Source organism: Octopus bimaculoides, chromosome 7, assembly GCF_046866305.1.
Source record: "Octopus bimaculoides isolate indiv1 chromosome 7, ASM4686630v1, whole genome shotgun sequence".
In the NCBI taxonomy this organism is placed as follows: domain Eukaryota; kingdom Metazoa; phylum Mollusca; class Cephalopoda; order Octopoda; family Octopodidae; genus Octopus; species Octopus bimaculoides.
Window position 1 is genome coordinate 57269154 of NC_142934.1, and position 15776 is coordinate 57284929.

At 40.5% G+C, this 15776-nt stretch overlaps 2 protein-coding genes across 4 annotated transcripts in view; one reads left to right on the forward strand and one right to left on the reverse strand.

Annotated features, from left to right (window-relative positions):
* The first annotated feature begins 7620 nt into the window (after positions 1 to 7620).
* LOC106879045 (uncharacterized) overlaps positions 7621 to 15776 on the forward strand; it is a 43571-nt gene continuing 35415 nt past the window's right edge. Inside the window, exon 1 of one of the 3 annotated variants that reach the window (XM_089355349.1) lies at positions 7621 to 9800. In XM_089355349.1, the coding sequence (XP_089211475.1) occupies positions 9258 to 9800 (543 nt within the window). In that variant the 5' untranslated portion in view covers positions 7621 to 9257. Of the gene's footprint in view, positions 9801 to 11054; positions 11623 to 12632; positions 13426 to 15776 lie in introns of those variants that run through there. The other 2 variants (XM_089355350.1, XM_089355351.1) reach the window with 2 other exon arrangements.
* Positions 9870 to 10893, reverse strand: LOC149134701 (uncharacterized). The gene is made up of 2 exons (XM_089355352.1): positions 10764 to 10893; positions 9870 to 10641 (listed from the first exon to the last, which is right to left on the reverse strand). The coding sequence occupies exons 1-2, from the start codon at positions 10801 to 10803 to the stop codon at positions 10376 to 10378; spliced, it is 306 nt and encodes a 101-aa protein (XP_089211478.1). The 5' UTR covers positions 10804 to 10893; the 3' UTR covers positions 9870 to 10375.

Here is a 15776-nt window from a genome sequence, read left to right on the forward strand (position 1 = left end):
TTGAAAGAGCATATACGGCATATTTTGGGGTCAAGCTGGAAGACCAAGATAAATACTGGCACCGCATAGTGTCTGCAAACAATTTACAGAACATTTGCGACAATGGACTACAAGGACAAGGAAAAGTATGAGGTTTGCTATTCCAATGGTATGGCGGGAGCCCTATAATCACGTAGACGGCTGCTATTTGTGTATTCTAAATTTGAAGGGTATTAACTGGAAAAATCGACAAACACTTGTCTACCCTAATCTTGCCTCTGCTATTAGACCGGTTTTACGCAGTGAAGAGCTTCCTGTTTCTGTCTTCAATGTCTTGTCTCAAATAGCTTTGCCCTCAACCAAAGAAGATTCATCACCTGAAGATGACACTAGAGTTCAAGACTTTTTTGTTGAGACTTTACCTCAGCTATTCTCCCAAGTAGGTTCGTGACTTGGACCTCCCAAAAAATTCTGCAGAACTGTTGGCTGCCCGACCGAAAGTGAAGAATCTTCTAGAGAATGGTGTCCGTATAAACTGTTATCGGGACGGCATGAAGAGTTCCTTTCTTTCTTCGCAAAAGAGGAAGAGCTAGTTTACTGCAGAAATGTTAGTGGGCTTTTTATAATAAACTTGGCATTGAGGAATACAAACCAGAAGAATGCCGTCTTTTTAACAGACAGCTCTAAGCATAGTTTAAAATGTGTATTGTTGCACACCAGAAATGTGTATGGCTCTGTCCCTCTCGACCACTCAACAACTCTGAAGGAAAAATATGAAGAAACTAAGTTGGTTTTAGAGAAGATATTGTATCATGATCATAAATGGGTCGTCTGCGTTGACTTAAAGATGGTGAATTTTCTCATGGGATTGCAATCTTGTTAGACCAAATACCCAAGCTTTTTTTGCATGTGGGACAGTAGAGACCGAGTAAACCACTATATTAAGAAAGACTGGTCGCCTCGAATAAATATGGCTCCATATAGAGCTGCCAATATATTGCAAGAACCATTAGGTGAGCGAGATAAGATCATTTCCCCACCCTTGCACATCAAACTTAGATTGATTAAACAATTCGTTAAAGCTCTTGACAAAATTGGGGAGTGTTTCAAGTATATCTGCAGTGTATTTCCAGACTTGACGATTGAAAAACTTAAAGCAAGGATTTTTGATGGACCACAGATCCGTAAGCTCTTGAAGGACACAAATTTCGTGAAAACGATGAGCGAAAATGAAGCATCAGCTTGTCTAGCCTTTGCAGAAGTAGTGCAAAACTTTCTTGAGAAACACAAAAGTGAAATATATAAAGACTTTGTTAACAATTTGATATCAACTTTTCGTAATATAGGAGCGAATATGAGCATCAAAATGCATTATCTTTTTAGTCATCTTGATCTTTTTCCTGGAAATTTCGGAGATGTTAGCGATGAACAAAGCGAACGATTCCATCAGAACATCAAGCAAATGGAAACTCAGTACCAAGGATGTTGGGACGCTGGGATGATGGCAGACTATTGCTGGTGTTTAAAACGAGATACTCCTGTTGCTCAACATTCATAGTGCTCAAAGAAGCGTAAATTTCTTCCTTGAATTTTCCACCAAAAATCTTTGCCAGTGTGCATTTTCAATTTTTATTTGTACTTTGTTTTGTATTGTATTACGCTCTCTTTATTGATTCATATTATATACCTTATGTATGAATAAAATACTTATTCTGTCAGGTCTAGTCAGAAAACTAGGCCTGGTAGAGAAAAACTGAAGTTATTTTTTAATTTAGAAGGCAAAATCACTTAGGAATTCATTGAATATTCCAGGCACTAGACAATTTTTTTTTTTTTGCCCAGTGTCATTCATTGTAAATATTTAACAAATATTTTGAAATTTGTCGATTTTAGCTCCCATCCGCTGTGATTGCAACATAATGTTGTCATGAGCTGGGAGTATGTTGAGTTGGGTTTAAAAAATATAAAGTTTAATTTTTAATTCCACTTGGCGGTCTTATGCAATCATGAGTAGATGAAATAAGTTTGTCAGAACGAACCAAGTGGAAGGCGGCGAACTGGCAGAAACGTTAGCTCGCCGGGCGACTTAATCCCTTTGTCTGTCTTTGTTTGTCCCCTCTATGTTTAGCCCTTTGTGAGCAATAAAAAAATAAGAAACGTTAGCTCGCCGGGCGAAATGCTTAGCGGTATTTCGTCTGCCGTTACGTTCTGAGTTCAAATTCTGTCGAGGTCGACTTTGCCTTTCATCCTTTCGGGGCCGATAAATTAAGTACCAGTTACACACTGGGGACGATGTAATCGACTTAATCCGTTTGTCTGTCCTTGTTTGTCCCCTCTGTGTGTAGCCCCTTATGGGCAATAAAGAAATAAGAATCGTTAGCACGCCGGTCGAACTGCTTCGCGGTATAATGGCTCTGTGAATTCTTATGAAGTATTGTGAATACTGTTGTGTTACTTTGTGAAAACTGTCTCGGTGAATAATTGTGATTTTTGTGGAATTATTACGGTTGCATTTCACGTGAGCTGCTGCATTTTCCCCAGCTATGGCAAGTGGTAGTGTCTCCAGTATGGAGAGCTACGCCAAGGCCACTGCGGTGAGGAAGCCAGTGCCGCTAGAAACCAAGTTAATCAAGTTGGATATGGAGGAGGTGACCAGAAGCAGGAATTTGATAGAAGTTGAGGGAGACTCGTACAAATTGTGTCTCCCAAAAGCGACTAAAGAAAATAAGATTCTGAGGACAGTTGTGTATCGTACACAGGCTGTCGAAACCGGTAAAATTGAAATGGTGACGGGGATCTTTTTTAAAACGGGGGCCAAATTTTTCATTAATGTTTTACGTAGTGTTTTTGGTACCGAAAGACTTTCAAACTTCGTATACTTATCTATTTTGTGTTATAGAACAGAAAAATATTTTTGTATTCGAATTTATTTCATGTCAAAAATTGTCTTATTTCGATAATTTCAACCAATCACTGACAAGTATTCAGTTGTTTAGATTTACTCCTTTGGCTGATTAAGCGATGTAAAGCGTATTTAATCTCCATACCTTCGTTTTATTTGCTTTTTTCATTTTAAATTTGCTTTAACCCTAACCATAGGGTTAGGGTTAGGGTTAATTGTTTCAGAATCGTTTGTTTATGTAGTTGGCACTTAATGTATATCGGCTGAATGGACGTCAGTGATTGGTTGAAATTACAGAAATACGACAACTTTAACATGGAATAATTTATGGATTTCTATTTTTTTAAGAAGACTAAGAGAAAAAGATGTTTTATATGACACATTCTACCAGTGTTCCAAGTTTCAAAGTGTTTCGTTAATGAAAAATGTGGCCCCCGTTTTAAAAAAGATCCGGTGACGGAAGAAGAAATCGAGGAGTGCCTGGGTGAAATTGACAATGAAGCCACGTACATCAACAGAGGAAGAAAGTTCGGTACGGTTGAGGTGAGGTTCGCCACTATAGACGAGGCAACCAACATATTAAGAAGTGGGAAAATAGCATTGCTACCAAGTTATAGAGGAATAAGAAGTGTAAAAATACGAATTCCAAGAGTTGCACCAGATATTAAACCAGAGTGGTTGGTTGCAACTGTGCTGGCTGCAATCAAGGAGGAGCCGGAATTGGGACCAGTGGCGAAAACAAAAGTGTGCAAATGGTGGGGATTTGGACTCAAATGTGGCTTTTTGCCACATTCGAGGACATAGAAAGAATTCCGTACCAGATAGAAGTGAAGGACGAGAAAACGTTAAATGTCGTAAAATATTTATTATGATCACTATGGATCTAATTTACATAGATGATACAAAGACAAATACAAACAGATGTACAAAATGTATGAGTTCTTTTTAAAATTTTTTTACGATGTTTTTATAAAATTTAAAAAACGATGACTTTGAATATTCAGACATACATATGCATGCATACCCACACACATCTATATAAATATATATATATATACACATATATACATACATACATACATACATACATACATACATACATACATACACACACACACACATACCCATACATACACCTACACACATGTATGTCTATAAAAAGAAGGGGCGATTGGGTTTTTCAACCCGGCAGCCTATAAGGCCCAGCAGTTTGCCTTTTATTTTCTCAATGATTAGTTTGGGTGACTTACACCCACCTTTTTCACTACTTCCTTCCATCTTCGTTCACATACTTTCTCTGACAGGGTTCTCTTTTCCAGCCCTATCTTGCTCTTCAGGTGATATCTGAAGTAGAACAGCAATCCAGGGCCGGATATGTAGGACCCTGTCACGATGCCTTCCATTCTCGTCCTCCATATACACTCTTTCAATACTGCTACCGTACAGAGAAAACAAGCCTCACCTTCCTTTGATAGTCCAGTTGGCGGTATCATCTTTATCATAGACTCAGCCGACAGCTGTACTCGTCCCAGATGCGACAACACGTGTTCCACGTAAATCATCAAGCCGGAGAGCTTCCGACAATGTACGAGAGCGTGCTGGACAGTTTCACTGTCCTGCTCGCATCTTGGACATGTCGGTGGCACTGCTAAACCGTACCTGGATAACTTTTCGCGAACAGGTAGAGCATTCCTGTAACTCTGCCAAGTCAGAGATTTTTGGAAATTATCCAAGTACTCTGGCTTGAAGGTCTTACGAAACAGGTTGGTGAGTTGGTTCTCGTCGAACCCCAGAGCCCCTCCTAAGACGTCATCGTTTCCCTCCTCCACTAGCCGTCTGTAGAATACCGAGGTGGTATTCCCGCAGCCAGCCTTGCCCGTCTTGTGGATAGACCAGAGTGCCTGACGGCACTCCTTCTGCCATAAAGTCAGATTACATCTTCTAATGAGACCGGGTTTAAATCGTTCCAGCGAGGCCGGTCGCGGCAAGAACTCCTCCGCCAACGGACTCCACACCTTATCACCCTCCAGGTGGCACCAGAGATGTCTCAGCCTCAACGCATGTCTGCGCATCATTAGCCAGGGCATCCCCAAACCACCCTTTAGCGGTTCCTGGCAGCATACGGAGCGCCTCACAAGTGGCTTTCCCCCCCCCTCCACAAAAAGCGGAAGAGGAGTCGTACCAGCTTGTTTAGCCAAAAATCGGGGCAAGGCACAACGGACAGGCGGTAGGTGATTACAGATGCTATAAACATCTGCACCACCTCCGCTCTACCCTTCAAGGACAGAGACCGCCCGGACCACTTCCGGATTATGGCCTCCACCTTGTTTACTACCTCGCTCCAATTCTTCTCCGTCTGTGAGTCTGAACCGAACCAGACTCCAAGCAACTTAACAGGACCATCTGTCCAGTGTCCAACGACACTGGACGATAACGGCCTGTTCCTCCAGGTGCCGAGGCGCAGACCGATGGACTTGTCCTTGTTAACTTTTGCTCCTGCCACCGCTTCGTATCTTCGGAGAGCATCTTCTACTCGAGGTAGTTGTGCTTCCTCAGACACGATGAGAGTGACGTCGTCCGCATACGCAGAAGTAAACTTACCGCATCCGATCTCATTAGGGTTGCCACCCAACTTCTCCAGCCTCCGCAGCAATGGCTCCAGGGCCAAAACATACAGGACCGGAGACAAGGGGCACCCTTGACGAACAGACCGCTTGATCGAAAACGGCTCCGTTAGGTAACCGTTTATCTGGACGGTGGACTTAATGCCGCCGTACATAGCGGAGATCCACCCGCGAAAGCCCGGGCCTATCCCAGCCGCTTCGAGGACGGCCTCCAGGTACCGATGGTCTACCCTATCGAATGCTTTACTTTGGTCTAAGTGGACCACTGCCCCTCCTTTGCCGGCTAATTTCCCAACCCTGTCTAAGGTGTAGCGGAGAAGGTGAAGATTGTCCTGGATCGACCTGCCTGGGATTGCACAGGTCTGTGCCTTCCCGACAAGCTTCTCCACGACCGCCGTCAACCTTTTAGCTAACACCTTGGCCAAAATCTTTAGCTCTACGTTGAGTAGAGTTATGGGCCTATAGTTACTAATGCTATCCCCCTTGCTTGGGTCCTTCTGTATCAGCGTCACAACTCCCCGGCTTACAGAACTGGGAATTCTCCCATTCTGCTGCCAGTTTGCATAGACGCCTGCCAGAATCTCCCCAAACAAGTCCGGCATTGCTCGGTAAAACTCGTAGGGCAGACCATCCAGTCCCGGAGACTTTTCCCCAGCGCACTCGGCCAGCACCTCTCTTACCTCCGCGGGAGTGATCAGGCCTTCACAGCATTCAGCCTCGCGCGCCCAGAGTCGAGGCCCGCCAGCTAGGAAGTCCCTTAAGGGCTCCCCACGCCCAAGCGGACCGCTCTCCCCGAACACCCGAGCAAAATGCTGGTGAAGGGCCTTTTGCATCTCCTCCTGTCCATAGATCCTGCGTCCCTGCCCGTCAGTTAAAGACCCAATGCAGGACTTCTTGCCCTTCTGACTCTCCACATGGCGAGCCCATCTGGCTGCGTTGATACCTTCTCGTTTCCCAGCGCGTAACTTAGCTCTGACTCGGCATCCTTCGTGTTTGGCATTGAGGTGACGATACAAGACCGTTCTCGCCGCCGTCACTCTGGATGCGGTGCCAGATTCCATTGCCTCATCTAGACTCCTGACTAAGTCACCCTCTATTCTAGTCCTATCTAAACTTAGCTGATTGCCAAATCTAATGGACTCAAGTCGTATGGCTCTCTTGAAGGCGTGCCACCATCTATTATTAATGATGGTGCCACATAATGCCATCTGCACTAACTCCTTAATCCGGGTACGAAAAGCTACACAAGTCAAAATAGACTTGTTCATTTTCCAATACCCGGGTCCCTGTCTATGACACTTATCTATATGCACCTCACACGTCACAAGTTTGTGATCCGAGTAAGGCACAATGCAAAAATGTGGACAGCTAAAACTATTCTTATCTCTTTCCTTAACAAATATTCTATCTATATACGATCTGCGTGAGCCGTCGTTATTACTCCACGTCCACTGTGGAACGCTCGGCTCATCCAGTCGGTAACGGTCTACTAGATTAAAGCTCTCTAGTAGACCTTTGAGGCAAGAATTTCCTTTCCTATCAGCGGAGCCTACACTATCAACTCGCGCATCGAGAATAGTGTTGAAGTCCCCTAACAATACTATGGTTTTAGACGTCAATAGAAAGTACTCCAGGTTCCGAAAAAAAATCCGACTGCCTGTGTTCGTTAGGAGCGTAGACAGCCACCAACCTGAAGGACTGCTTACTTTCGTGTGTCACATCTAGGACGACCAGCCTACCTTCTGGGTCCAGAAAGACAGTACGTATCTGCAAATCCAAGTTTTTCTTGATGAGGACTGCCACGCCTGCACCTCCCCTCCGGCTCGGAGAAATAAATTTCTCGTAACCATTGAGGAGGGGCGAGAACGCTTCAGGTCCCTTCATCTTGGACTCGGTTATTACAGCCACATCTATTCTATGTGAAATGAGGTCGTGCAGAAAACAAGCCTGATTCCATTTCGACCCCATTCCACGCACATTTAAACTACCCAACTTAATCATTGAAAAAATAAAGGTAGAAAATGAGGACTTACGGTTGTGAGAGGGAGCATGGCACTTTTTGTCTGCCAACCTCCTCTCCTCCTTCCGTTTCTGCATTGCTCTTTCTCGGGGTTGCCACCGGGCTCTGGTTTGGGGTGGCTGCCGGGCTGACAATCAATCTGCCCTCTTTTACGTCGTTGGAGACGTCAATTATTAGTTTGTTTCTAACGTGCTCCTGAAACAGTCTTTCTGCAAAGTCTTCTTCTGAGACCTTTGCATATCTGTATTGAGCGTCCTCTGTGCCGCTCTTGAAATATCTTACCCTTGGGTGGGCTTTGATATACTTCACAACCTTTTCATTTTTTGTGTTTTTCGCCACTATTTTTTCGTTTTTTTTTAAACCTTTCAATGCAGGTTGAGGGGTGGGGGGCTTGAACCTCTGTCCTATCAGCGTTGTGCCAGCGGGGTAAGGGTGGGAAGTTGTTTTTTTTTCCTCTGTCTGTGCAGAGGTTTTTTTTTTTTTGTTTGGGGAGGGGACTCTGGCGCGTGTTGTTTCTTCCTTTTGTTGCTCGCAGTTTGGAACTCCATCTTTTCCGTTTCGTTCTCCACTACGGCAACTATTTTTTCTCTCTCTTGTTCTTTTTCTTGCTGTTTTTTTCCTTCTACCGTGTTTCCACTCTCCACTTCGATGGTGACTGCTTTGCCTTTTTCTTTTTCTTCCTCGTCCGCTTTCGGAGGAGGGGCGTCACTCGTTTTAACGGTGTTTGGCTTTGTTTTTATACAGGCCGAGCGGACGTGACCCTTCTGCCCACACTTGAAACATCTGGGTCGACGTCCCTCCACCGACACGCGGATGGTATGCCCCTCCCCCACAAACACCCTATCAGGCAAATTCTCGAATGTGCTGTTCTCAGCTTGGACCAGAATTTCCAACGTCTGACCTCTCCATCTGGTCGCTTCCTTCCTCTTCATGCTTAGAATATTAATTTTCTCCTCGACGTCGAATATAACCGCTGCTGTCGCCCACATTACGTCGTATCTGAAAGGTATGTCCTCAATGGTCACCCGTGCTGTTCTTTTTCCCATGTAAGTGGGCAGCAACATGATTATTTCGTTTTTTAACGTCTCCGTCGAGACCTCCCTCGCCACTTCAGCCGAGTCGAAGTGCACCTCAACCGTTGCACTTCGTACTCCGCGGTTGACGTGGCGGACCTTTGGCCACATTGGCGCCAGACACCTCTCGACCAGTTCGTTACGAACCTCCGTGATTTTTTTTTCTTTTATATTGTATACCTTGTATACTACTATCTTTTCCTTTCGGGCATTGACAGTCTCGGGTGGTGGAATCAATTTGGTTTCACCATCCACCTTTTGTATGTACTTCCTGAACGCGTACAGACTCTCTTTTACAATTTTCAGTTCAATGGTGCTTCCACCAACAGCCTGAGAAAAACTTTGCTTTGGCATACTTTCTCCCTGAATGGGAGCGTTGCTTTCGGCTGTCGCCATTTTGTCAAAAAGACAAAAATAACAGACAAAAATTCTTGTCGCCAAGACAAATGAATGGTATTTTCCTGCCCCGTAGGGCGAAAAACTACTGTTAAACAAACAGTTACAAAAATGTCTCACAATAACAGACGTAAAAGAACTCACACAGACGTAGCAGCAAGGATATTTGAATCAAGATATAATACTCCAAACACGAGAAAACGTTGAATGACGTAGTCGAGGGAAGAAAACCAAATTGTTATATATGCTGGGAGAGAGGTCATATGAAGACCAAATTCCCCCTATATGAGTTCACACAGCCACAGCAAGAGAAAGCACAAGTAGAGGAGGAAATAATTGTAGACCACACTGAGGAAATAAAAGAGAGACAGAAGTGTGAAACAGATAAAACAAAGGAGAAGAACGAAAATGGAGCTACTAACCCTAAAAAGCGAAGGAAAAATAAGTCAAAGGAACGGTCAACAGAAAACAAAAAAGAGGAAAAAAAGCCAGAAACTAATAATGTACAAGAAGAGGAGGAGAGAACGGAGAAAGACGTGAAATACAATGGGCTTTTGATAAAGTACGAGAATTGCGAGCAGATGGAGAGAAAAGTCGAGAGGTTAAAAGAAATAATAAGAGTGAAAATGCCAGAGAAATGTGCTGAAAAATGCATTTTGATACGTGAGGAAAGATGCTTCGAGTGCATAAAAGAACTTGGTGAAAATTTAATAACGAAACGGATATGGTTGGTGGAAACACCACCCCCTAAAACTGATTATTTGCAGTTGTTAAAGACGGGCGTAACAATGATTAATGGAAGAAAGGTAACGTGAGTGTTTGGATTTTTTGAGTTACAAAACCGTTAAAATGTTTACATGACGTTGAACGTAAAAGTGAAAAACTGGATAAATGTAACCACCCGACTTCGGGGATCGAGTGGACATTGCGTCTCATTTTTTTCATTCTTGCATATTATCATTTTATTTTAATTACAGCGATTTTATGTTTGCGTTTTGTACTGTCTTTATGTTTTGTGATGTCTTAAAAATTCTTTGTATAGCCCTTTATGGATAATAAAGAAATCGGTATTTCGTCTCTGTAAGTTTACTGGTCGGACGTGTTATTACTCGCTGCGATTTTTTTAGTATAACGCCACTATTGTTTGGTGGGTGTTGCTGAGATGGAGAAAATGAAGACGAATGCAGCAGCGACGGGGAGTCGAGCTTCCGTCGTCCAAGGCCTGCTGAAGCAACATGAAATACATTGGAATGAAGACATGGCTGAGAAAATGGAAAAATATAAAGAAATGATAAAGAAGGAGGGGCCAAACGTCAAGTTGACCCCATCAGAGGAGGAAAAGACGAAAATGGAAATTAGAGTCGTGGAATATAAATCCTTTTCAAGGAATAGAGAGTGCAACGGAGGAGGTGGCAGAGTGTTTGAAGGAATTGCAAGATGTGTCGTTTTTTACAAGAGGCAAGACATACGCGTCTGTAGAAATAACATTTGTATCGATGGAGGCAGCAAAAAAATACGCCAATAAAACACTAGCCAAAGGAAATTGGATGCTCTTTCTCAATAAGTTGGGTAGACGTCCAACGTGGATTAGAGTGGGTAGGATCCCACCGAAAATAGAGTTGGAATGGGTAATGGCAGCAGTTTTTCCTGAAAGAGGAGAAGGAGAAGATGTAAGGATAATTATGATAAGCAGAACCTAACAAATAAATTGTGGGGGTATGGATTGAATGTGCTTTTTATAGCAAGTCAGAAAGTTTACAGTGACATACCGGAAACGCTGGAACTGCCTAACGAGGACAAACTGGACATAATGTTGGAGGGGAGACCTCCAAAGTGCTACGAATGTGGCAAAAGAGGTCACATTAGAAGAAGGTGCCCAGAAATAATAGAAAACAAAGAAATGGAAATGCAAGAAGGCGTGATAGAGGAGAGGAAACAGTCACAGGAAGAGGAGCAGAAAGCTGATTTTGAGGAAGCTAAATCAAGGAAGAGAGAAAGGAGGAGCTCATCACCGAAAGTCGAACAAGGGGAAAAAAATGCAAATCACAGGATCAAGTGGGATCACTGAGGAAAGAAGATAATAGCAGCAGAACATTACCACAGAACCATACAGTCTCACAATCGCACAGACAGACAAATACACAGATGCATAAACACACAGACATACATACACTCGGAAGCGAAGAAGATAACGCAGAGTTGCAGAAACCTAAAAGCACAGAACCTGAAAAGACAGACACGCAAACACAACATGCAGAACCAGAGAGAGATAAACACACAGATATACAGTCACAAAGAAATATAGAACAGACGCATGGTAGTACTGAATCACAAAAACAAAAAAGAACAGACATACAGACGCAGGAGGTACATAGGAACGGGATATATTTGATGTCATATCGATACACACAAATAATAGAGAAGAAGATATCCAAAATAAAAGACATTGTCAAAGTGAACCTCTCGGACCGTTGCGATAAGGAGGCGAGATGGATTTTAATAGCAAAAGAAAAGTATAACAAATTGAAAGAGGCTTTCCCGACAGATATAAACCCACTGGGGCCCGAGGTGAGTTTCGAACTCAGTGCTCCAGTGGTGAACTACGAGGAAATAAGATTATATAAAATGGTGAGTAGTTTTATTTTGGATAAATTATTGAGATAATTTTGAAAAGAACTATCGAAGACTGTGAAAGGAACTATTAAGAACTGTTGAAATAATTGAAATAACGCGGCCGCCCCGGGGTGGGGCTGGGGTGGCCGTCCCATCATCATTGTTTAATTTCATTGTTCCGTGCTATCATGTGTTAATTGTCCCCGTATGTGTATTGTCCCATCTGTGTTTAGCCCCTTGTGGGTAATAAAGAAATTGGTATTTCGTCTGTCAAATTCCGCCGAGGTCGACTTTCCTTTTTATTCTTACGGGGTCGATGAATTAAGAACCAGTTGCGACTGGCCCCTCCCCCAAAATTTCGGGCCTTGTGCCTAGAGTAGAAAATAACGAACCCAGTGGAAAAAAATACACAAATAAAATATTTCCAAAACCATTTTTTATATAGATATATATTTTTCCCGCTTTTTCCTTTATGAAGCTTTAGGTTGCCGTTAACGAATGAGTGATGTCATAATAAAATACGACGTTACAATTTAATAAATATTAAATTTTCTCTTCACAAGTCACGGGCCATTATAAGTATCAAAAATGCCTAGTTTATAGCCGATTAACAGTAAATTCCATTTTTCTTTTCCCAGTTTATAAATGAGCTTTCATGTGTCTGTTTAGTTTGTTAGTTGTACCCAAAGACTAAACCAAAGTTCCCGTGAATTCTATTACTGTGCAAGAGGTTAGTTGCAAGATCAGTATTTATTGTATTATACCTACGCTTTACATATACACCTTCCATACAATATATGGCGAGGCGCAAAGTAAAGCAGGCAATCTTCTGTTTATTGTATAATCTGAGAACTTCTGAGACTTCAATCTTCAGACCTAGCTCAAAATTGCCGAGTGATTCACTTGTAAACTGGATTAATCTCACTTCAATCTTCAAATCCTCGACCATTTGATATATCCAGTTGTAAGTTTTTGCATTTTTTCTAGATATTTTGAACAAATTTTTTGTAAAATGGCGTACAGACATTTACTTATTGGCATTATTGACTTTTTTCTATTGTTATAAGTTTTTAACCTTAACGTTATCTCTCCCCCGCTTTATTGTTTGTCTATACCCAAGCGTACTTGTACAAAATGTTGACTTTTTTTTTTCTATGTCTGAGACCTTCGCAGCAAGTAAAAAAAAAATGTTAGTAGATTGGCAGAGCGTTGGACAAAATGCCTTGCGATATTTCTTCCGGCTTTTTATGTTCTAAGTTCAAATACCACCTAACTAAGCATTACCTTTCAGTGTCGAAAAATTAAGAAATCGATCAAGTCCTGGGATCAACGTAATCGACTTACCCCTTCCCTCTAAAATTGCAGCCTTTGAGAGAAACTTTGAATACAAGCAGGCAGAAACGTTAGCACATCGGACAAAATGCTTCGCGGCATTTCTTCTGAGTTCAAATTCCGCTGTAGTCAGCTTTACCTTTATATTTGTAGTCGACTGTCTCCCCACCTAAAATGCAGGCCTTCGCGACGTTCAACTTTAGGATTGCCTCTACATTATCATCCATCACAAGTGAAAAGCTAAGGAAATTTTTCTACGTTAAAGTTTTTCATTTTGTCAATGATTTCCAGAGCCTATAACTAAAGACTTCATTGCGGCTGAGACCTTTGTGGTTTTTCACACACGCACACAAAAAAACTTCACGGTTATTTCATCCTAACAACTTTTTCAGCAGTTTCCGTCATGTTTCACGAGACGTCAGTTCATTCTTACACAGCATCCTCTACTTGCTGAAAATAACAGTAAAATGCATGATTACATTTCTAGTGAGTATATAACATTTCTTGATACCTTCTTGTTCCCAATTCAGTATTTTCCGTCATCTCTCCGCTTCTCTCGGCCGGAGAATGGGGGAGATCTGGCTTATCTTCATTTTCACGGCACCTTTTGGTCACTCTTGCTCGCAGCTCCGATTTCATGACGGCGTTTTCAAGCAATGCCATCAGCAGCATGTCTCAACTAGACGCCTTGTCACGACCGCCACTACCGCTCCTGCAAATCTTCGAACTGCATTCCACTCTTTGGCGCCTCCTTTTTCAATGAACACTTGTCTTTTCGGGATCCCGGCATCTTTCATATTCACCACATTATTCCCTAACATCTTACAATGGATTCTCTCTACATAATGAACTATTTGCGAGTTTGTAAATTTCAAAAAACTGGCCTTACATATTTTTCGCATGTTTTCACTTTTCAGGACGCTTTTTTCACATTGTTCCTGTTATTGACTGTCAAATATTTTTTGCTGAACGTTTTTACCTTGTACATACTTGCATTGTATTTTTAATTGTTCTGCCATAGTTCGGATTCTGTGCCTCACACATTTTGTTCTCTACAAGAACAGACATTTTTCTGCATGTTTCCTCCAAACTTGTGCTCTTGCATTGTTCATACAACTGCTTTGTCATGTTTCATTCTTCTGTGCCCATCTATCGCACACGTACTTCGCCTACCTTACTTTTGTTCGACCAATTCCGGTCTAAGAGGGGAGGGGCTGTAGGCGCAGTTACCTCCCTTGATGGCGGCTGTTTAAAATAGCTTGCCTTCTATGGTACAAGCAGCGCTAAGGTTTGGATGCTAAGCTCTGGCACTTCCCTTTTCGCATTGAGATGCCAGAGCGTAAAGACATGACCTCGCCAGCTCTTATACTAGATACATGTAGCATCTAGCAGACATGAGGTAATACACAGAAGATGAACATGGCCTCCATTCATCAAACTTTTCCATTATTATTCAATTTGTATATATTTGAGACCGAGTGTAAAGGTATATAAAGTTACAGCTTTGTTCTATGAATTCATTGTACCGTGTTTCTTTATCGAATGACATATTACATCCTTCTGAACAGAGTCATCATTAGATGGCTTCACAACTTGAGAACACAACCAATCTAAAATGGTGACCCTGAAGCAGCACACGCACCACCAGTCACAATGCCAGAATCCACGGGGGAGGTCACCTTGTCCTGAGTTCCAAGAGCACACGATCTCTCTCTCTCTCTCTCTCTCTATATATATATCTATATATATCTCTCTATATATATCTCTCTATATATATCTCTCTATATATATATCTCTATATATATATCTCTATATATATATCTCTATATATATCTCTCTATATATATCTCTCTATATATCTCTCTATATATATCTCTCTATATATATCTCTATATATATATCTCTCTATATATATCTCTCTATATATATCTCTCTATATATATCTCTCTATATATATATATATCTATATATATATATATATCTCTCTCTCTATATATATATATATATCTCTATATATATATATATCTCTATATATATATATATCTCTATATATATATATCTCTCTCTATATATATATATCTATCTATATATATCTATCTATATATATCTATCTATATATATCTATCTATATATATCTATCTATATATATCTATCTATATATATCTATCTATATATATATATCTATATATATATATCTATCTATATATATATATCTATCTATATATATCTATCTATATATATCTATCTATATATATCTATCTATATATATCTATCTATATATATCTATCTATATATATCTATCTATATATATCTATCTATATATATCTATCTATATATATCTATCTATATATATCTATCTATATATATCTATCTATATATATCTATCTATATATATCTATCTATATATATCTATCTATATATATCTATCTATATATATCTATCTATATATATCTATCTATATATATCTATCTATATATATCTATATATATCTATCTATATATATCTATCTATATATATCTCTCTATATATATCTATCTATATATATCTCTCTATATATATCTCTCTATATATATCTCTCTATATATATCTATCTATATATATCTATCTATATATATCTATCTATATATATCTATCTATATATATCTATCTATATATATCTATCTATATATATCTATCTATATATATATATATATATATATATATATATATATTTACACACATACATTTATTTTGTAGACACATCTCTCTCTATATATATATGTATATATATATATATGATTTTTAGATTGATGAAATTAGTAAAATATGTTATCCTTTGCCTGGAAAAGGAAATAAAG

Excerpts from the sequence above, each read along its gene's own strand:
- LOC149134701 (XM_089355352.1), bottom strand. The coding sequence starts at position 10,803 with ATGTCCAGTTTGTCCTCGTTAGGCAGTTCCAGCGTTTCCG. Across the intron at positions 10,642-10,763 it reads AGGCAGTTCCAGCGTTTCCG|GAAAAACTGCTGCCATTACC; the intron begins GTATGTCACTGT and ends CTCCTCTTTCAG.